At 45.4% G+C, this 22761-nt stretch overlaps 1 protein-coding gene across 4 annotated transcripts in view; it reads right to left on the minus strand.

The window, feature by feature from the left end:
- Positions 1-22761, minus strand: part of hmcn2 (hemicentin 2) — a 247232-nt gene that overhangs the window by 77111 nt on the left and 147360 nt on the right. For all 4 annotated transcript variants that reach the window (XM_033049217.1, XM_033049218.1, XM_033049219.1 and 1 more), the window contains 5 exons: positions 18932-19045; positions 14765-14910; positions 13036-13186; positions 12114-12329; positions 9545-9658 (listed from right to left, as the gene is read on the minus strand). In XM_033049217.1, the coding sequence (XP_032905108.1) occupies positions 9545-9658; positions 12114-12329; positions 13036-13186; positions 14765-14910; positions 18932-19045 (741 nt within the window). The remainder of the gene's footprint in view (positions 1-9544; positions 9659-12113; positions 12330-13035; positions 13187-14764; positions 14911-18931; positions 19046-22761) is intronic.

Genomic DNA, 22761 nt, shown 5'->3' on the forward strand with positions numbered 1-22761 from the left:
TAAATTCTCCAATGAATCGGGCAGCTTATGAGATGGCACAGTGGCACAGATGGTAGAGCCGCTACCTCTCAGTGCCAGAGGCCCAGGTAAATTCCTGACCTTGGGTGCTGTCTGTGTGGAGTTTGCACATTCTCCCCGTGACCGTGTGGGTTTTCTCTGTGTGCTCTGGATTCCTCCCACACCCCAAAGACGTGCGGGTTTGTCAGTACATTGGCCCCTGTGAAATTGCCCCCTCCCTCGCGTATCAGGAATGGATGAGACAGTGGGATGAGATAGAACTAAAGTGACCAAGTGATTGATGGACAGCGTGGGCCCACTGGGAATGCTATATTTTCAATTCAATTCAAGTTGGGAAAGTTGGGTCTTGAGCTTAAAGGAAGCCTGGGAATGGGTTTAACTTGAACATAGGAACGGAGCGCGGAGAGTTGAAAGGGAGACCTGGAAGCCAGATGCCGAACCATCACGATATGCAAACATTGGGCTAGCAGATGACTGTAGTTATGCTGCACTGATCAATTATGATCCAATATGATTTTCACTGACAGGGCATTTGTGGGACTCCAGTAATTCAGCCATAAATAAACTGTAGTAACTCTGATGGGGCCCAGAGCTGGATCATCTGAACAGCTCAGGTTTACTGTCAGGTGCTAGGGTAGTAGAGGAGATAATATGCACATAAGCACCGCCTACCCAGAGGATTATCATCAATTGAACACAACCTGCCTGCTGATTTTATTCAAGAGGCTGCATTGTCTTTTGGAGGCTGGTGCTTCAGGCAACTGCTTCAAACGCCAGCCAGTCTTCGTGGAGTAAATAAGCAGTTGGTCAGGGTTCCCGGCTCCAGTGAAAGCCATATGTATGACTGATCAAGAACAAATTCTCAGCTGAGCACATTTTGCTGTGCAGCGTTCCCTCAAATTTGCTTTGGTCAGCTGCAACCACAAGTTGCCAAACTGGAGGTATGGTGGTGCAACAGAGGAGGGGTATGAATCTGCTAAAATGGCTAAAACACGCAACGTGGCTCCATATGTACATAGAAACATAGACAATAGGTGCAGGAGTAGGCCATTCGGCCCTTCGAGCCTGCACCGCCATTCAATATGATCATGGCTGATCATCCAACTCAGTATCCTGTACCTGCCTTCTCTCCATACCCCATGATCCCATTAGCCACAAGGGCCACATCTAACTCCCTCTTAAATATAGCCAATGAACTGGCCTCAACTACCTTCTGTGGCAGAGAGTTCCAGAGATTCACCACTCTCTGTGTGAAAAATGTTTTTCTCATCTCGGTCCTAAAATATTTCCCCCTTATCCTTAAACTGTGACCCCCTTGTTCTGGACTTCCCCAACATCGGGAACAATCTTCCTGCATCTATCCTGTCCAACCCCTTAAGAATTGTGTAAGTTTCTGTAAGATCCCCCCTCAATCTTCTAAATTCTAGCGAGTACAAGCCGAGTCTATCCAGTCTTTCTTCATATGAAAGCCCTGACATCCCAGGAATCAGTCTGGTTAACCTTCTCTGTACTCCCTCTATGGCAAGAATGCCTTTCCTCAGATTAGGAGACCAAAACTGTACGCAATACTCCAGGTGTGGTCTCACCAAGACCCTGTACAACTGCAGTAGTACATTTCCAGTCAAATGATCAATTGAACTTCTACAGGTCTACAGGTAAGGAGCACACTGACTGCTTGCATCACAGCCCGGTTCAGTAACTTGAATGAAGGAAAATACAGGAGATTGAGGATATTGCCCGGTCCAACGTAGGAACTGACTTCTCCACCATCGAAGGGATCAATCTCAAAAGGGTAGCTAAAGTCATCAAGGACCTACACCATCCTGGCCACGCTCTCATCCTGCTACAGTACTACCATAAGGAAGACAGTACTGGAGCCTGAGAATTGTGCCCTCCAGGTTTAAGATTAGCTTTTTCCCGGCAACTGTCAGGCTTTTGAACCACTCTGCACAACACTACCGCAACATAGGGAAGCAGCGGTTAGAGTTGCTGCCTGACAGCACCAGAGACCCGGGCTCCATCCTGACTAAGGGCGCTGTCTGTACAGAGTTTGTACGTTCTCTCTGTGATCTCGTGGGGTTTCTCCTGGATCTCTGGTTTCCTCCCACACTCAACAGACATACAGGCTTGTAGGTTAATTGATTTTGGTAAAATTGCAAATTGTCCCCAGAGTGTAGGATTAGTGCTAGTGTACGGACTGGCCAGGGTGTCAGCTTGCCCGATGGCAAGTGGGTCCCTGATGAAGTGGGCCCCCTATATCAAGTGGGCCCCTGATGAAGTGGGCCCCCTTTGTCTCCTGGCAACCAATATTTTTAGACCCAGTCCGCCACTGTACGGGGTGATTGCTGGTCAGCGCGGAATCGGTGGGTCGAAGGGCCTGTTTCCACACTGTATCTGTAAAGTCTACATAACCCTAACCCAACCTCAGCATTAAACCACAGTGGAGTTTTTATAGGTTGTAATACATACTTCAGTTCGTGGTCTGGTTACCTAGTATAACTGATGATTTCTTGTATTATTGATTATTGTATAATTATTTGTTATGTTATTGCATTAATTGAGCTGCAGCAAGTAAGAATTTCATTGTTCCATTCCCAGTGCCTGACTATTAAACACTCTCAACTCTTGATTTCTGAAATTAAATGCCAATGACTTCAGCAGAGCTGGAGAACAATGTCACCAATGTTCCTGTTGGTGGCAGTGTTACACTTCCCACTGCTCCAAAGCCATTTCCCAACTCCATGGTCCGCAGATTTAAACAGCCCTGCAAATAATTTGTGTTTAAGAATATTTTCAACACCTTTCAGTTTAAACATAGTACGTTCAGTGGCATACCTCCTGGTTGTGAGTGGATTTAGCATAAATATATTGATGAAATGTTCCTGACTCTCGATGTCCCTGAAGATATTCAGAGACTGATCACCAGCAGCAAATCCCTCAAAAACTCACACCAAATATCTGCAGTAATCTTTCCTGTCGGCATCAACGTCTTCAAGATACGCCAAATAGGGAGATAAATAACTATCTAGGCTCCTGCATTAGCCAGTGAATTACTTTGACATTCACTGCACAACATCTTTTGGTAAGGAGAGTGCTGAAGGGAAAGGTCGGGATAAAGTCAGGAAAAAGGTCATTGTCTGTCCATTCCCTCCACAGATGCTGCCTGACCCACTGAGTTCTTCCTGTACTTCATGTTTTGCACATGTTTTAGTGAGATTTTGCTGAGCTCCTAAGATTTGTGTTCTTGTTTGTTTATCGACATCTTAAATTAATATATAATACATTTACAATTCTACGTGGCCTCATAAATTCTCGATAAAGGTGCTAAAGGTCAACTAAGAATTCACCTCCTACGGTGCAAGGATTCATGGCTTTCCTTTGAAATAAACCTTAACACAGACCCATTCTGGTTCCAGTTACTTGTTTATCCTGGGTCTGGCCCATATCCCTTCCTCGCTGAGAGGGGAGCCCCACGGTCTGTCTATCAGACAAGTTGTCCACACTGCCACAGCGGCCAATAAATTCCTCACACGTGCTTGGAATTTCCCTGCGTTTCTCTGGCAAAGTAATGGAAGCGATCAGAAATCTGATGATTTTCACAGCCCTTGAGATTGGCTTCATGGCCGTAATTCTTGCTTTGTGATGGTAAAAAAAAAATGTAATCTAGATTTTCGTACGTTTTGAGATTTTAATTATTATGCTCTTCTATTTTAAATGAACAAATTGTAATGCAAAAATATTTTAAAATAAATTGCATGAACTAAATGATGTTGTGAAGCATTTAAACAGCTGAAGCAGACTGGAGGTGGTCATAGCAGCAGCTGGGATGTCATTATTTGATGTACAGCAGTCAATAGCATCGTGTGAACTGTGCATTGAAGTCAGGATCATCATCATTGCCGCAGATACCAATCCTTTAATTGAGGAATTCGTCAAAATCAACACATCTTTAAATAAAAATACCAGTTATTCCATTAAAACACAAGTGCTGGAGGAACTCAGCAGGTCAGCCAACCTCTGTGGAGGGGAATGGACAGGCAATGGTTTGTGTCGAGACCCTCCTTATTGCAGTGGGGGAGAAAGCTGGAAACAAGAGGTAGGTGCGGGATAGAGGGTCAGGCAAGTGATAGATGGACACAGGTGAAGGAAGGGGTGACAGGCAGATGTGGAGTAAGTGACAAAGGCTAGAGGTGAAAAGGAAACAAAAGAGTGTCAGGTAATGAGAGAAGAGGAGTGAAAAAGCAGTGTGAAGGGATGAGTTGGAGGAGAAGGCCATTCAGCCCTTCATGCCAGCACTGCCATTCAATATGATCATGGCTGATCATCCTAAATCAGTACCCCGTTCCCACGTTCTCCCCATATCCCTTGATTCCGTTAGCCCTAAGAGCTATATCTAACTCACTCTTGGAAACTTCCAGTGAATTGGCCTCCACTGCCTTCTGTGGCAAAGAATTCCACAGATTCACAACTCTCTGGGTGAAAAGGTTTTTCCTAATCTCACTCCTAAATGGCCTACCCCTTATTCTTAAACTGTGACCACTAGTTCTGGACTCCCCCAACATCGGGAACATTTTTTCTGCATCTAGCCTGTCCAATCCCTTAAGAATTTTATATGTTTCTACAAGATACCCTCTCATCCTTCTAAATTCCAGTGAATATAAACCCAGTCAATCCATTCTTTCATCATATGTCAGTCCCGCCATCCCGGGAATTAACCTGCTGCACTCCCTCAATAGCAATAATGTCCTTCCTCAAATTAGACCAAAACTGCACACAATACTCCAGGTGTGGTCTCACCAGGGCATTGTAGGACCTCCTCGCTCCTATACTCAAATCCTCTCGCTATGAAGGCCAACATGCCATTAGCTTTCTTCACTGCCTGCTGTACCTGCATGCTTACTTTCAGTGACTGATGTACAAGAACACCCAGATCTCATTGCACCTCCCCTTTTCCTAAACTGACACCATTCAGGTAATAATTTGCCTTCTCGTTGTTGCCACCAAAGGGGATAACCTCACATTTATCCAAATTATACTGCATCTGCCCACTCACCGAACCTATCCAAGTCACCCTGCAGCCTCATAGCATCCTCCTCGCACTTCACACTGCCACTCAGCTTTGTGTCATCCGCAAACTTGAAGATGTTACATTTAATCCCTTTGTCTAAATCGTTAATATATATTGTAAATAACTGGGTCCCAGCATTGAGTCTTGCCGCATCCCACTAGTCAAGAGCGGAACTCGCTATCAAAACATGGAGGGGACGGGGGACACCATTTTTTGGCGGCCACGCGCGCATGCGCACACTCACACACACGCGCGAGGCTTCGGAGGCTCAGTCCAGCGCTAAAAGCGGAGATTTTTAAATTGGGATTACAAAAACTTGGGGGGGATGTCCCCCACCTCTCAAAACATGGGGGGGACGTGTCCCCTCTGGCCCCCCCGGGTTTTCCGCCCCTGCCACTAGTCACTGCCTGCCATTATGGAAAGGACCCGTTAATTCCTACTCTTTGCTTCCTGTCTCCCAACCAGTTCTCTATCCATGTCAATATCCTACCCCCAATACCATGTGCTCTAATTTTGCACACTAATCACTTTTGTGGGACTTTGTCAAAGTGTTTTTGAAAGTCCAGATACACCACATCCACTGGCTCCCCTTTATCCATTCTACATGTTACAACCTCAAAAAATTCCAGATTAGTCAAACATGATTTCCCCTTCATAAATCCATGCTGACTTTGACCGATCCTGTCACTGCTTTCCAAATGTGCTGCATAAACATCTTTAATAATCGACTCAAGCATCTTCCCCACTACCGATGTCAGACTAACTGGTCAATAATTCCCTGTTTTCTTTCTCCTTCCTTTCTTAAAAAGTAGGGTTACATTGGCTACCCTCCAGTCCACAGGAACTGATCCAGAGTCGAGAGAACATTGGAAAAAGATCATCAATGCATCCACGATTTCTACGGCCACCTCCTTGAGTACTCTGTGATGTAGACCATCAAGCCCTGGGGATTTTTCTGCCTTCAGTCCTAACAGTTAACCTAACACCATTTCCTGACTAATGTGGATTTCCTCCCTCTCACTAGATCCTCGGCCCCCTAGTATTTCTCCCATCTCCGAGTCCTCCAGATGAGTGTATGGAGGAGAGGAAAGGAGCAGAGTGACTGGGGTGGTGGAAGAAATGGAAAATGAGAGAGGGTAGGGGGGTTATTACTTGAAATTGGAGAATTTAATTCCTACAGCGGTGTTGTGACTATTGTATTAAACTCTTCTCATTCTAATCCTATATTATTCATTGTTTTATTGCTATAATTTAATTTTCAAATTTTATTTGCAACATAGAAAACTAAACAGTAATAATGAAGCTGAGGGAGTAAGGTGGGATTGATGAAAAGGAGAGGGAAGTGATATGGACAAGTGAACAGATCCAGTGCCACTGACCTACCTGGTGTTATGGTCATGGCATTTAGTTATGACTAAGTGGTACAATCCCCACTGGTTAAGTTTATGGATGTTGGTCTCCTGCCAGGTTGGCTTTACAACCGTGTGTCTTCAGTTTCTTGGGGTCGGGAGACATGCTCTCTGTGTTTCTGCTCATTACTATCTGGAGCTCTTCAATGTGGCCGCTTTCCAAACCACTCAAGAGTTCGAAAAGAAAACCTTCCTGCTTCGTAACGCAATTCCGCAAGCCTTTGCAAGAGTACCAATGTGACATGCCTTTAGACACTCAGATGGGGAGTTTAACTGAACCATTGACCTGAACAAGGGCAATTTTAACCTAACTCTCAACACGTCAAATTTATACACAGCCCACTGAGTTCAAGGAAGAGCAACATTGTGTGGGGATTGTTAAAATCTCTCCCAGTGATTAGAGTCATTTTTTTATTCTGTATATGTTTTGAATAATGACTTAAAATGTCCAAACTGATCATTAATTTTGATTGGCCTTGTCGCTTCTTTTACCCTTACTGAACTTTTTAATGTCATTGAATGCCTTCTGCTCCTTGATAACAAAGGCACACTTGATAACAAAGGCATTGAATGCCTTCTGCTCCTTGATAACCAAGGCACACAGTAAGATAAACTCAGCGATTAAATCTTGCAGGGGATACAAGCAACTGCAGAAGCTGGAATCCAGCACACAAAGTGCTGGAGCAGCTCAGCAGGTCGGGCAGCTTCTGAAGAAGGGATGGATAGGTGACGTTTCAGAGTGGGACCATTCTTCAGTTTGATTCTCTGCGAGGATCCCAACCTGAAATGTCGCCCATTCCCTCCAAAGATCAGGCTTGAGTTGCTCCTGCACTTTGTGTTTAGATCTTACAGCCCTTTGCACTTGGTTGAGTCTAAACTATGCCTTTGAGGCTGCACATTAACCTGTCAATTGTTTAAATATAAATGAATAAATGCTGGGAGCTGAGGAAAAAGGCTAAATAAATTACTATTGCTGAAATGAAGGAGGATTTAAAATTTGAATAATGAAATATAGCAATATATAAGATTAGAAGAAGACTAGGAATAAGAAGGAATGCTGACATTTGTTTAGGAATTTTAATGACTTTCTATTAAGGAGAAAATCATGAAATGTTCATCTACCATGATATTGAAGTTATTTATTATTATCACAAGCAAGCTGAAATTTTACAAAATGTCTGCCCCTTTTGAACTTCTACACTTCGTAAGATCGCCAGTCTGCAGTATCTGACTGCAGCAAGATATTCGCTCACTGACTCATTTACTGCTTCACTGAATCTAATGAGTGTGAGTGATGTTCCATCGCCCAGCATCTGGAAACCCAGCCAGACAGCAGTGCGCATTGCATCAGGCACTGCCTCTGCCGGTGAAGGCAACAAGCCGAGAGCACTGCAAATCAGGAACTAAAGGGACCTCTATTGAGCATACAGGCTGGTGAGCAGAAAGAGAGAGGATACAAAGGTTTCAGGAGAATGTTATCAAAAAAAGGGGGCAGAAAAGCAAAAAGGAACAACATTTAATTATCAAAGAACTTAAAGGCAGAGTGGTGTAATATCCTTGAAAAGTACAAAGAATCAGGAGTGGTTAAATGTCATTTGTACCGATAACAGAACAACAGCATTCTTTCTTGCTGCAGCTTCACAGGCTGGTAAATGCAATAACACGGATAAATATATAATAATCTATAGTACAGCAAATTAATAATAGTAATACTAGGTAATCACGATAATGTAAAAGGGAAGTCTGCAGTGCAGTCAAAGACATGGTCCATAGAATATCATAGTCGCTGAGGTTAGTGTTGCGCAGTGTTTAAGAGCCTGGTTAGAAGCTGTTCTTGAACCTGGTGGTTACGGTTTTCAGGCTCCTGCACTTTATACCAGATGATGATAGCGAGATGGTGCACTTGTGGCCGGAAATAAATGGAAGATTGGGATGGGAAAGATGAACCGAGAAGAAACTTATCTAAAGAGCGGCATGGATGTGAAAGCAGTCTCTTTCAAGTGGTTGGGGCAAATGGTATTGATGGTGGGCTTATGGACCCAGCTGCCAGATGAAGTCGTTGTTTTGAGTACAATAACAACACTTAAAAGACATTTGAACAAGTACATAGCGAGGAAGGGGGCCATATGTGGGCAAATGGGCCTGGCTTGGATGGGGCATATTGGTCAGCATGGATGAGTCGGGCTGAAGTACCAGTTTCTGTACTGTATGAATCTATGACTCTATATAAAGCTGGAAAAGCATAGGAGGGAAAAGGGAATAGAGGAGTTAAGGTGCCTGATTTAGATGCAGAAACAAAGAGAGATGCTCAACTGGGGCATAGATGGGCTGAATGGCCTATTTCCATTCCAAATATCCTATGTGGAATGTGCTGCATCTATTTGTCAGCCTTAGCACAACCCTTCCTCCACAAAGGAGGGAGAGTGAAGGGTAATCAGGCAGGAGCATGGCAGAGAGCTGTCCACATTATTGTAGACTCCATCTACACTACACACTGTGTCGGGATAGCAGCCAACATAATCAAGGACCTTTTTCACCCCAGTCATTCTCATTCTCCCCCTCTCCCATTGCAGAGAAAATACAAAAGTTTGAAAGCACGTCCCACCAGACTCAAGAACAGATTCTTCCCTGCTGTTATCAGACGACTTAACAGTCCTTCCATAAGCGAGGGTGTAATCCCGATCTTCCAACCTACCTCATTACAGAAATTGGACTTTTTTTCTGCAAATGTAATGCTCAAATTGCTGCCACACAGTATTCTATACTCTAGCATTTTTCTCTTGACACTATTTGTTGCACTTGTGCGTGGCTTGATTGTACATATGTGTAGTTTGATTTGATTTGACGGGACAGCACTCAAACACAAGCTTTTCACTGTGTCTCAGTACGTGATAATAATAAACCAATACCATTACGAATTGTGAACTGGTCAAAGGTTCAAGAGTACAATGAAAGAACACACTCGGACATGTAGCAAAACACCAGCATTCACTCAACCCCACCATGGATTCTGCAGAGACCAGTGGACTCTTGGCATTTGGACACTCACCCAGGACAACCAGCTCATAGTGGAGCTTGTCCTCGCCAACTTCATTGACAGCTTGGCATGTATATCTCCCAGCATCATCCACACGCACCCGGGGGATCTGCAGGATGTGGCTTCCTGTCAAGAGGTCAAAGTTCACATCTTAGCGAATTGTTTGAAACATTCTTTTCAAAGAACATGTTCCCAATGACAAAAATGCAACTGGTCGAGCTGCTGCCTCACAGCGCCAGAGACCAGGGTTCAACCCTGACTTTGGGTGCTGTCTGTGTGGAGTTTGCACATTCTCCCCGTCACCGTGTGGGATTCCTCCAGGTGCCCTGGTTTCCTCCCACATCCCAAAGATGTGCTGGTTATTTGGCCTCAATATATTGCCTCTAATGTGTGGGCAGTGGAGCAAGAAAGTGGGATAACATAGAATTAGTGTGGACGGGTGATCGATGGTCGGCGTGGATTTGGTGGGCAGAAGGACCTACTTTCATGCTGTATGTCTAATCTCAATTAAACTAACATTTAGAGGGATATGGGCCAAAGACAGGAAAAGGCCAGGCAGGGACTAGTTTAAATGGGGCATCTTGGTCGGCATGGAGGAAGTGGGCCGAAGGGTCCATTCCTGTAAACATAGACAATAGGTGCAGGAGTAGAGGCCATTCGGCCCTTCGAGCCTGCACCACCATTCAATATGATCATGGCTGATCATCCAACTCAGTATCCCATCCCTGCCTTCTCTCCATACCACCTGATCCCTTTAGCCACAAGGGCCACATCTAACTCCCTCTTAAATATAGCCAATGAACTGGCCTCAACTACCTTCTGTGGCAGAGAATTCCACAGATTCACCACTCTCTGTGTAAAAAATGATTTTCTCATCTCGGTCCTAAAAGACTTCCCTCTTATCCTTAAACTGTGACCTCTAGTTCTGGACTTCTCCAACATCGGGAACAATCTTCCTGCATCTAGCCTGTCCAACCCCTTAAGAATTATTGTAAGTTTCTATAAGATCCCCCCCTCAATCTTCTAAATTCTAGCTTGTACAAGCCGAGTCTATCCAGTCTTTCTTCATCTGAAAGTCCTGACATCACAGGAATCAGTCTGGTGAACCTTCTCTGTACTCCCTCTATGGCAAGAATGTCTTTCATCAGATTAGGAGACCAAAACTGTACGCAATACTCCAGGTTCTGTACCGTTCTATATTCTGTTCTGGTGCTTGGTAGCCACATGCTCCTACTAGGAGCCTAAGAGCTGGTCTCTGGTGATATAATGTAGACACACAGAACTGCTGATGCTGGTTTACAAAAAAAAACACAAAGTGGTGGAGGATCTCAGCAGGTCAGGCAGCATCTCTAAAGAGAGGTGATATGTGGATAGGTGATTGAAGAAAGGTCCTAACCTATAATGTCACCAGGGATGCTGCCTGATCGCTGAGTTGTGTTTTTTTGTCTATCATGATCATTTGGCCTCTCAGTATTTAAAAAGACCAGAATGCTGTAAGATGGGGGACCAATGATTGAATGGCAGCGGATGCAACATTGTTTTGATTGACTGAAAGATATAGCATGGGAACAGGCCCTCCAGCCCACGCTGACCATTGATCGGCCGTTCGCACTAGTTCTATGTTATCCCTCTTTCGCATCCACTTTCTGCACACGAGGGGAAATTTACAGAGGCCACTTAACCTACGAATCCACATGTCTTTGGAGTATGCGAGGAAACCAATACACCTGGAGAAAACCTGATCTTGAAAAAAAAATGTGGGAAAAAAAATTCCACACAGACAGCGCCCAAGGTCAGGATCGAACCGAGGTCTCCGGTGCTGTGAGGCAGCACCTCCACTACAGGGAGGGAGGGTGGTAGGGGCTTGAATGGCAGATGGGTGGAGTAAGTGACAAAAGATAGAGGTGAAAATGGACAATGGACAATAGGTGCAGGAGTAGGCCATTCGGCCCCTCGAGCCAGCACTGCCATTCAATGTGATCATGGCTGATCATCCCCAATCATCCCCAAAAGAAGTCTAATGGGTGTCAGAGAAGGAGAGAAGTGAAATGTAAAGCCAGAGGGAGGAATATAAGTGGAAGGAGCCAGGTGGAAGAGGATGAAAGGGAAATATGGAACGTGATGGGCATCGAATTATGGTCCAGATCATAGATTCTCAGAAGGCCTCCACCATCTTCCTAAATTTGTTTTGAAAGTTGGGACCAATAGTTGGGGGGATGTATCCATCCATAGCACCCGAGTTGCAGTGGTGTAATTGTGGAAGTGGTCTTCAATGCCAAGTGGCCCGTGGCCCGCTAGGGGTCTTTCAATCTGTAACGTGCAGGTGTGGTGTCAAAGTGGAACAGCTCAGGGAAGAGGAAACACACCAGACTGAGGATGCTAGGTACACAAAATTGCTGGAGAAACTCAGCGGGTGCAGCTGCTGCACCCGCTGAGTTTCTCCAGCAATTTTGTGTACCTTCGATCTTCCAGCATCTGCAGTTCCTTCTTGAAGACTGAGGATGCTTCTTCTTTGGACTTCTTCAGCTCAGTGAAGAGTCCTGGAGAAGCAATGGGCTGCGGCAGGGGCAAGCTACTGTACCTGGAAGAATCAGGATGTCATCCGTGGCTGAGAGAGCATGGCCATCCTTGGACCAGGAGAGCTTGGGTGGTGGAATGGCGTTAGTCTCGCAGTAGAGTGACACTGGATTATTCACGAGCACTTCCCGCCGTTCCACTATATCCTCGACTTCATCCTCCCGAAATATCACCTCCCAGGCAGCGTTCACTCCATGGGCTTTCTGGAAGATGGGAGGCACTGCAGTGTGTGGAGGGAAAACCAAAGATTACAACTTAATCAATCTATGAAGTACTGCAATACAATCCCACTCATTTAAAGTATTGAGAAAGAACTAGATCCCGACAACAAGTCATGCTACTTGTCATCATAGCTAATGTTGAGTGTCTCATGACTAGTTAGTGTCTCAGCATTCCTGGGGGCCGCACAGTGGCACAAAGGTAGAGTTGCTGCCTTACAGTGCCAGAGACTCACGTTCGATATGGACTACGGGTGCTGTCTGTAGAGAGTTTGCGCATTCTCCCTGTGACCGCATGCATGGGGTTTCTCCAGATCCTCCAGTTTCCTCCCAGATTCTAGAGACATGCAGGTTTGTATGTTAGTTGGCTTTGGTAAAATTGTAAATTGTCCCTAGTGTGTAAGAGAACGCTAGTGTATGGGGTGATGGCTGGAGCGGCGCGGACACGGTGGGCCAAAGGGCCTGTTTGCGCGTGGTATCTCTAAAGTCTAAGGTCTCACGGTCCAGGGCAGGTTCCCGGTTTGTAACTCAGTAGCAGGCACGTTGTTCTACATGGCAGCCCAGACACGTCACTGGATGCGACAGGTAAACTGGAACTGTACACGGGGGGTACAAGGAGACTGAAACCGAGAGAAGAGCAAGTTGCAGAGAGGTCTGGGCTTCGAGGAGCCACCAACACTGGCTGCTGCCTCCAGAACGGCTGCTGACCTTGAATGTTGACGTGAAAGTCCTTCTCATCCTCCCCTGCAATGTTTGTGGCCACACACGTGTAACGCCCTGTGTCCGACACCTTTGTGTGTTTGATTTGGAGAACGCGTCCATTGTCGAGAATCTGGAGATGTTCAGTCCCTGTCAACAACTGGAGTAAGAGTAACATTGTAATAGTTCAGTAAAGACTCAAACGCTGGAGCCACTCAGCGGGAGTGGCAGCATCTCTGGTGAACATGGTTAGGTAACGTTTCAGGTCAAGACCCTTCTTCAGAGTTAATCTCTGAGTTAAGGGCCTGTCCCACCAGCATGCGATTGCATGCGTCTAGCGCGACCAAACGGAAGCGGAGTTTGCGCTAAGTTCACGGTAAGTACGCGCAAAGTCGCGCGTGACGTAATTTACGTCAAACTCACCAATCAGCTAGGCAGGAGGCGAGCCGACTGAATTTGGACGTCGCACGGCGTCGGGCGGTGACGTCAACGCGAAACGGCACGCCGAGCGGTGACGTCATCGCGCAACGCCACGCACTAGGCGTACGCCATCAAGACGCTGCGTACGCCGTCGAGACGCTGCGTACGAAGCAGAGACGCTGCGTACGAAGCAGAGACGCTGCGTACGCCCGTCGAGACGCTGCGTACGGCCTCAATGCGGCTGCGGGCCGACAGGCCGTTGGCGTGCGGAATTTTCAGACAGTGCAAGATTTTTGGAGCCCCGTGCGATGTCGGGACCAGCCCCGCACAACTCCATTTGCCTCCGCCGATCGAAGTGGGACCGGCCACGTGAGGCCGTACGCCTCAAGCGACCACGTTTGGTCGTGCTAGACGCATGCTATTGCATGCTGGTGGGACAGGCCCTTTAATACGATTTAATCTCTGCCCATGGCAACTTGCTTCCATGGAGTGCACATAATTTCATTGATTGACCACCTAGAACATCGAGCGTATTATTTATTACATAAAATAAAGTTAATTACAATATATTTTAAACTTATTTTTTTATTAAGTGCAGATAAGTCCTCCCTCCACCACCTCCAGTTTAAATTCCATTTTTATAATATTTTGGAGGACCAAGAAACCAAGAACCAAGAACCAAGATGAATGAACCACAACTACTCAGCTTTGGAAACACCAGCTTCAACTGTTTGCAGCTGAGACAGAACGCAGAACAGTGCAGCACAGGAGCAGGCCCAACGGCCCACCATAGCCATGTAAAATTAATCTCCTCTGCCTGCACGTGATCCATATCTCTCCATTCCCTACATATCCATGTGCCTATCTAGATCCCTGTGGATCTACTGCAAAAAGGCCCAGTGGACGGCAGTAGAAGGGGTATTTCCCCTTAAACTCCCCCTTGACAACGGAGACTAGAGGGGAGCAGGGTATGGTTGTCTTGTCCATAATGGTTCAATTGTTGATGCTTTCATCCAGACATTCCTGGAATTATTTTCTGGAAGTGTTGAATAACCAGTGAATCCCATGGAACTCTGCACACTGCTAAAAATAGCTGTTCACCATAATAGCTGTTTCAACATAAACATTTTATTTCATACGTTCAATTTTTCAGATCTGTCTCAAGTTCTTTGGATTTTGGGATTGTGAGAATCCTGTTGCAAATTTTAGTAAAAAACGGGGAATCTATCAGTTGCAACCCGTCGTCTCCAGGTGACTTTTTGTGAACATGCAGATCAGTGACGGAGAAACACATTTTGTGCCCGCTGGTGGCTATTACCTGCCCGTCCTTGTACCATTGGAGAACAGGAGCTGGCACTGCCCACGATTCACACGTCAGGGTCAGTGAGGTGTTCACCTTGGTCTTGACTTGAGTCACACGGAAATTTCCCACTGTCCCACCATCCTTCACGATCTGCGGAGGAACTGAGACAAGAGAGATTTCAAGAAAATTGTCTGCCTTGTTGAACATAACAAGAGTGTAGGAAGGAACTGCAGATGCTGGTTTAAACCAATGATAGACACAAAATGCTGGAGTAAGGAATGGGTGACGATGAGTCTCAACCCAAAACATCACCCTTTCCTTCTCTCCATAGATGCTGCCTGTCCTGCTGAGTTACTCCAGCTTTTTGTGTCTATCTTGAACATAACAAGTATTGCACCAAGCCTAGATTTGCCTTCTGACTGGTACAGTTCCTAGCCCATCCAGTTCCCTTTCCAAGAAATGTTTGTGAGTTTGCAAACGCTTTGGGATTCTCCGGGAACTAAGGATTAGCTTTTAGAGTTTTGCTGTGAACACACTTCAGAGAAAAGTTCACACTTTAGAGGTTTGAAGAAGGGTTTCGACCCGAAACGTTGCCTATTTCCTTCGCTCCATAGATGCTGCCTCACCCGCTGAGTTTCTCCAGCATTTTTGTTTACCTCAGAGAAACCAATTCTGTTTTCATGTTATAAATATTTGGGTGACATTGCTTTTCGCTGAGAGAGAGAGAGAATACATTGAAACATTTAACGGTTCTAAATCTATTCAAGGTTTGAATGATGCAGGACGATGGGGAGCCAGGATTCATGGCTTGTCAAGCCATCAGTTGGGGGAGGGGTGCGGGGGAGGTTAGGAATCGTTAGATGCAAGAGGGCAAGGAAAATGCCCGATCACAGCTGCAACGCCCAAGTCAGATGGACTTCCACCAGAAGATAGCAGCAAAATCAACAAAATCCCAAGCCACTCATTCAAGCTGCTTTTCCCTTTTATCTCTTCTTCCTCTGCGAGAAGATATGGGAGCCTGGGAACCCCGATGTCTAGACTTAAAAACAGCTTATTTCCTGTTACTATCAGACTCCTGAACCAATTACCTCTTTCTCACCCTCTCCCCCCAGGGTTCTGCCTTGTACTTATAACTCTACTCCTTTCAGTTATTCTGTTATTGCACGACATTAGATGGCCCCCAAGCCAGGTGACCCTCTACATGATGGTCCCTGAAGTGGATCTGCAATCGTTCATTACAACCGTAACACTCTTTTAAACCTCTATTCCAACAGCAGCATTTCTAATAATGCCCCTGTCCCACTTAGGAAACCTGAACGGAATCCTCTGGAGACTTTGCGCCCCGCCCAAGGTTTCCGTGCGGTTCCCGGAGGTTGCAGGTGGTTGCCGGAGGTTGCAGGTAGTGGAAGCAGGTAGGGAGACTGACAAAAACCTCCGGGAACCGCACGGAAACCTAGGGTGGGGCGCAAAGTCTCCAGAGGTTTCCGTTCAGGTTTCCTAAGTGGGACAGGGGCATTACTCTGTACACTGCGGACGGCTCGATGGTAATCTTGTATTGTCTTTCAGCTGACTGGATTGCACGCAACAAAAAAAATTTCACTATTATCTCAGCACACGTGACAATAAACTGAACTAAACAAAACTATTTTCTTTTGGTACTGCAATAGATTGCACAATGATCTCGGCAACATTCTGCTGCTTGGCACTCGCTCTATTTATTGCATCTATCGTTCGCATGTATACTGTTTACTCTGAGCTTCATGCGAACAAGGAATTTTGTTGCATTCTATACGACAATAAACTCATCTGAATCTGTACCATGTCAGCAGTGACAAGGATCCAGGAACATTTGTCAGCTCCTTGAATAAGTGTGGTTACACAAAAGAGAGCCCCTGAACTTCTGATTCACATTCATAAGTCATATCAGCAGAATTAGGCCATTGGGTCTATCAAGTCTACTCTGCCATTCAATGAGGGCTAATCAATCTTTCCCTCTCCGCCCCATTCCCCTGCCTTTCCCCCACAACTCTTGACACCCTTAAAGCCCTGTCCAATGGTACGAGTTCATTCCAAGAGCTCTCCCGAGTTTTCCCTGATTCGAACTCGGAGATTTACGGAGATTTACGCTCGTCGGTACTCGGGCCTCTCGTGGACATTTTTCAACATGTTGAAAAATCTTCACGGGTCTTCTCGTGATTACCTGACGTGATGGCGAGTCTTCCCGAGTACTTGCCGTTAGCAGTATGAGCCGCTAAGAGACATCCCGGGGCTCCGATGTACCCGCTACGTTCATTCTCCGTACTTACCCCGAGTTTGATTTTTTTTCAATTCGGGAGAGATCTTGGAATGAACTCGCACCGTGGGACAGGGCTATTACTAATCAAGAATCTGTCAATCAGCGCCTTAATAATACCCAACGGCTTGGCCTCCCCAGCCTTCTGTGGCAATTAATTCATTATAGGCAGGAAAAGGTGACAAATAAGGATGAAAAATCAAATTAACCATGCCCAAATTTGTGATCATTGTAGATAGTCATAGGGCTTCACAACGCAGAAACAGGCTCTCTGGCCAACCCTGGTGTTGCCGACCAGGTTCACACACTGGCCAAGTCCCACTTGCCTGCATTTGGCTCTTATCCCTCTAAATCCCTCCTATCCATGTATCAACCTAATACGTTTTAAAAGTTGTAATTGCATCTACTTTTATAGCTTTCTCTGGCAGCTCATTCCAGATATCGATTTCTGGGATAAATAGCTGCCCCTGAATTCTCACTTAAATCTCTCCTCTCTCACCTTAAGACTGCGCATCTTTCATTTTATAATCCTCTACCCTGGGAAGAAGACCGTGAGCATTCACTTCATCCACGTCCCTCGTGATCTTGCACATCTCAGTAAGATCGCCCCTCAGCCTCCTACGCTCCAAAGAAAAAGATATCAGACTATCCAACCTCTCCCTATAACAAAAACCCACAAGTCCAGGTAACGTTCTGGTGAATCTCTTAGAAACATAGAAAATAGGTGCAGGAGTAGGCCATTCAGCCCTTCAAGTTAGCACCGCCATTCAATATGATCAAGGCTGATCATCCTAAATCATTACCCCGTTCCTGCTTTCTCCCCATATCCCTTCATTCCGTCAGCCCTGAGAACTAAATCTTTTCTGCATCCTTTCCAACCTAATGACATCCTTCCCAATATCTGGGTGACCAGGCGGCATAGATGAGGAAAACTTGGAAGAGTTTGGAGATGGCAGAGGTGGCATCTATACTGGGACACTTGTATTTCAAATCAAAAGAATATTCCATGACAGGACATAGGTCTGACTTCGCATTATAGATTGAAGATGAGAAACTAAACCAGGGAAAGCACGTCCATTTCCTATCAAAAACAAAAAGTGCTGCAGTAACTCAGCAGGATTGACTCTGAGTCTGAAGAAAGGTCCCAACCCAAAACACTGCCTGGCAATGTTCTCCACAGATGCTGATTTACTCCAGCACTCTTGTGCTTTTTGCCCAGGATTTCACCATCTGCAATTCCTTGTGTCTCAATTTCTTACAGTAGCATTTGCCTTTGGAAGTTCACCATGTTTCCCCACTCCTGCCCCAACACGCCTCAGTCCTTTCCCAAACACTAATGGGCACAGATTCCCTTTGGATGCTCAAAGTGTTTAACTCTCATTTTGTGTTCAAAGTCACTCTAAAATATTTCACTAGATGAAGTGGCACAGTGGCGCAGCGGTAGAGTTGCTGCCTTACAGCGCCAGAGTCCCGCGGGTTCGATCCCGACTACGGCTCTGTATGTACGGAGTTTACTCTGGGTGCTCCGGTTTCCACCCACATTCCAAAGACGTACGGGTTTGTAGGTTAATTGGCTTCTGTAAATTGTCCCTTGTGTGTAGGATAATGCTAGTGCATGGTGTGATCGCTGGCCGGCACAGACTCGGTGGGCTGAAGGGCCTGTTTCCATGCTGTATCTCGAAAGTGTAAAGACCTTTCATCTCTGGCAGACAGACCTCCCCCCACCATCCAACACCCTTAAAATGAATAAACAAAGGTGTTCAAAGGAAAGTAAAACTATGCAGAATTAAATGTAACACCTTTCTTGTGACATCTACTCCAGTCACAACCGAATGAAAATACGACAACCCACATATCAGTGAGAGAACGGACTTAGACAACGGACTTACTGAAGACTTTCAGCTCGTAATCCTTCACTGCCTCACCAGCTTCATTGGTCACCACACAGCTGTAATGGCCGGCATTCTCCTCTTGAACACTCAGAATCTGCAGTCCCCGACCTCCTGGAAACACAAGGCCATAACATGGAAATGTTAACCCTGCTCTTTACACCTACTCCATACGCTCATCACGTCTCCCAGTCCCATACTTGTCTTTTATTCCCACCTCCTTCCCCTCCCCACCATCCCTTCCATCCCTATCCCTCACTCCCACTTTACATTTCATATCTCCTCTCATAGAAACATAGAAACATAGAAAGTAGGTGCGAGAGTAGACCACCAGGTCCGTCGAGCCCGTGTTCAGCCATTCGCTCATGGCTGAACACTAAACAGACACACTTACCCACAAACAGTAGACACAAGACACAGAACACAAGACACTACCCTCCCCTTTATACCGCTATCACCCCTCTCCACCCCAAGAACCTCGTGATCTCCTGGGGGAGGCAAAAAACCGGATAAAAACCCAGGTCCAATTCGGGAAAAAAATCCGGGAAATTCCTCTCCGACCCCAATCCAGGCGATCGACACTTGTCCAGGAGATCACTCAGGTCTTACTATACTAACCATACCTAGGTCCATATCCCTGCCCTCTCCCCGTAGCCCCTTATCCCCTTGGCAGCTAAAAAACCATCTATTTTAGTCTTAAATATATTTAAAGTTTCTGCTTCCACTGCTCCCTGGGGCAGTGAATTCCATAAATTAACCACCCTCTGGGTGAAGAAGTTCTTCCTCATCTCAGTTTTAAAAGAGCCCCCCCTTATTCTGCAACTATGTCCCCTAGTTCTAGTTTCCCCGATCATTGGGAACATCCTCGGTGCATCCACCCGATCAAGGCCCCTCACGATCTTATATGTTTCAATGAGATCGCCTCTCATTCTTCTAAACTCCAAAGAGTAGAGTTCCAGCCTACTTAACCTTTCCTCATATGTCAATCCCCTCATTGCAGGAATTAATCTTGTAAACCTTCGCTGCACTGCCTCCAGGGCTAGTACATCCTTTCTTAAGTATGGACCCCAGAACTGTACACAGTATTCCAAATGTGGTCTCACTAATACTGTGTACAGCTGCAGCAAGACCTCCGTGTTTTTATACTCAATCCCCCTAGCAATAAAGGCCAAAACTCCATTGGCCTTCCTGATTGCTTGCTGCACCTGCATACTAACTTTTAGTGATTCATGTACTAATACCCCTAGATCCCTTTGCGTTGCATTACAACGCAGCTCCTCCTCATTTATAAAATAACTTGCCCTATCATTTTTTTTCCCAAAGTGAATGACTTCACATTTATAAGTATTAAATTTCATCTGCCAAGTTGTTGCCCACTCACCTAGCTTATCTATATCCTTTTGCAGACTCTTCCTATCCTCCTCATCCCCTACTTTTCCTCCCATTTTTGTATCGTCCGCAAATTTTGATATATTACACTTGGTTCCCTCCTCCAAATCATTTATATAAATTGTGAACAACTGGGGTCCCAGCACCGACCCTTGCGGAACCCCGCTAGTTACCGGTTGCCATCCCGAGTATGAACCATTTATCCCCACTCTCTGCTTCCTATTTGTTAGCCAATCCTCTACCCATGCTAATATATTACCCCCAATCCCATAATTTTTTATTTTTAGCAATAGTCTCTTATGTGGCACCTTGTCAAAAGCCTTTTGGAAGTCCAAGTATACCACATCCACCGGTTCCCCTTTATCCACCCGGGTTGTTACTTCCTCAAAGAATTCGAGCAGATTCGTTAAACAGGACTTCCCCTTCACAAAACCATGCTGGTTCTGTCCGATGAAGTCATGTTTATCCAAGTGCCCCGTTAGTGTTTCTTTAATAATTGTCTCTAACATTTTACCCACCACCGATGTTAGACTAACCGGTCTATAGTTACCCGCCTTCTGTTTACTTCCTTTTTTAAATATAGGTGTTACATTGGCCATTTTCCAATCCACTGGGACCGTTCCTGCCTCCAGGGAGTTTTGGAAAATTATCACCAATGCATCCACAATCCCCACCGCTATCTCCCTCAAGACCCTTGGATGTAATCCATCAGGCCCAGGGGATTTATCCTCCTTCAGTCTCATTAATTTCCCTAATACCACCTCCTTGGTGATCTTAATAGTATTTAGCTCCTCCATTCCTACCGCCCCCTGTTTATCCAGCGTTGGAATATTTTTTGTGTCTTCTATGGTGAAGACTGATACAAAATACTCGTTTAATGCCTTTGCCATTTCCATGTTCCCCACCAACAACTCTCCAGTCTCACCCTCCAATGGACCAACGTTCACCTTAGCCACCCTTTTTCTTTTTATATAGCTATAAAAACTCTTACTATTAGTTTTTATGTTGTTCGCTAAATTCCTTTCATAGTCTATTTTCCCCGTCTTAATTAATCTCTTAGTTATTTTTTGCTGACCTTTAAATGCTTCCCAATCCTCTACCCTCCCACTATCTCTGGCTATCTTATATGCCCTTGCCTTCAGCCGAATACTATCCTTTATAGTTTTACTGAGCCATGGCTGACTGTTCTTACCCTTACCCCTTTTTTTCTTCATAGGAATAAATTTTTCTTGAAGGTTATACAGTATACCCTTAAACGTACACCACTGCTCATGTACCGTCTTATTCTTGAGTCTGCTATCCCAGTCAACTTTGATCAGCTCAGTCCTCATACCTTCATAATCCCCCTTATTTAGACTAAGCACCCTAGCCTGAGTTTCAACCTGCTCCCCTTCTATTTGAATATGGAATTCGACCATATTGTGGTCACTTGTTCCCAACGAGTCCCTAACTATGACATTTTTAATTAATCCTGCTTCATTACACAGGACCAGATCCAAGATTGCCTCCCCCCTTGTCGGTTCGGTGACATACTGTTCTAGGAACCCGTCTCTAATACATTCTATAAACTCTTCCTCTAGTCTACCCTGCCCAGTTTGGTTTGCCCAATTAATATGAAAATTGAAGTCCCCCATGATTACAGCAGTTCCCTTTTTACATGCGTCAACTATTTGCAGATTTATGTTCTGACTAACAGCGTCACAGCTATTTGGAGGTCTATAAATTACACCCACTAGTGTTTTTTTCCCCTTATTATTCTCTATCTGTACCCAAGCTGTTTCACTATCCTGATCCTTCAACGCAATATCCTTCCTCTCTATTGCCGTTATTCCCTCCCTTATTAAAAGGGCCACCCCTCCTCCCTTTCTTTCCTGTCTATCTTTCCTAATTGTCGAGTACCCCTCTATATTTAACTCCCAGTCCTGATCTCCTTGCAGCCATGTCTCCGTAATGGCCACGATATCATAACTATATATACTTAATTGCACCGTTAATTCATTTATCTTATTACGAATACTCCGTGCATTTAGATAAAGCACTTTCAGATGATTTTTACTACCCTTCCTTTCCGTTTTTGCCCCTTTTACATCTAGATCTTTATCTTCACAAATTCTGTCTCCTGTCACATTTTGAATTTCCGCTTCCCCACTGATACCCTGCTCTATTTCCTCTACCCCTGCCGTTATTACCCCCCTTGATACCTCCCCCCCGCTACTTAGTTTAAAGACCTCTCTACTGCCCTAGTTATATGATTTGCCAGGACCCCAGTCCCAGCACCGTTCAGGTGAAGTCCGTCCTTACAGAACAGATCCCCCCTGTCCCAGTACTGGTGCCAGTGGCCCAAGAAACCAAACCCATTATTCCCACACCAGTCTTTGAGCCACGCATTTAGCTTTTTAATTTTACGTACCCTCGCCGATTTGGCCCGTGGCTCAGGTAGC

The sequence above is a fragment of the Amblyraja radiata genome, chromosome 32, assembly GCF_010909765.2.
Source record: "Amblyraja radiata isolate CabotCenter1 chromosome 32, sAmbRad1.1.pri, whole genome shotgun sequence".
Classification (NCBI taxonomy): Eukaryota; Metazoa; Chordata; class Chondrichthyes; order Rajiformes; family Rajidae; genus Amblyraja; species Amblyraja radiata.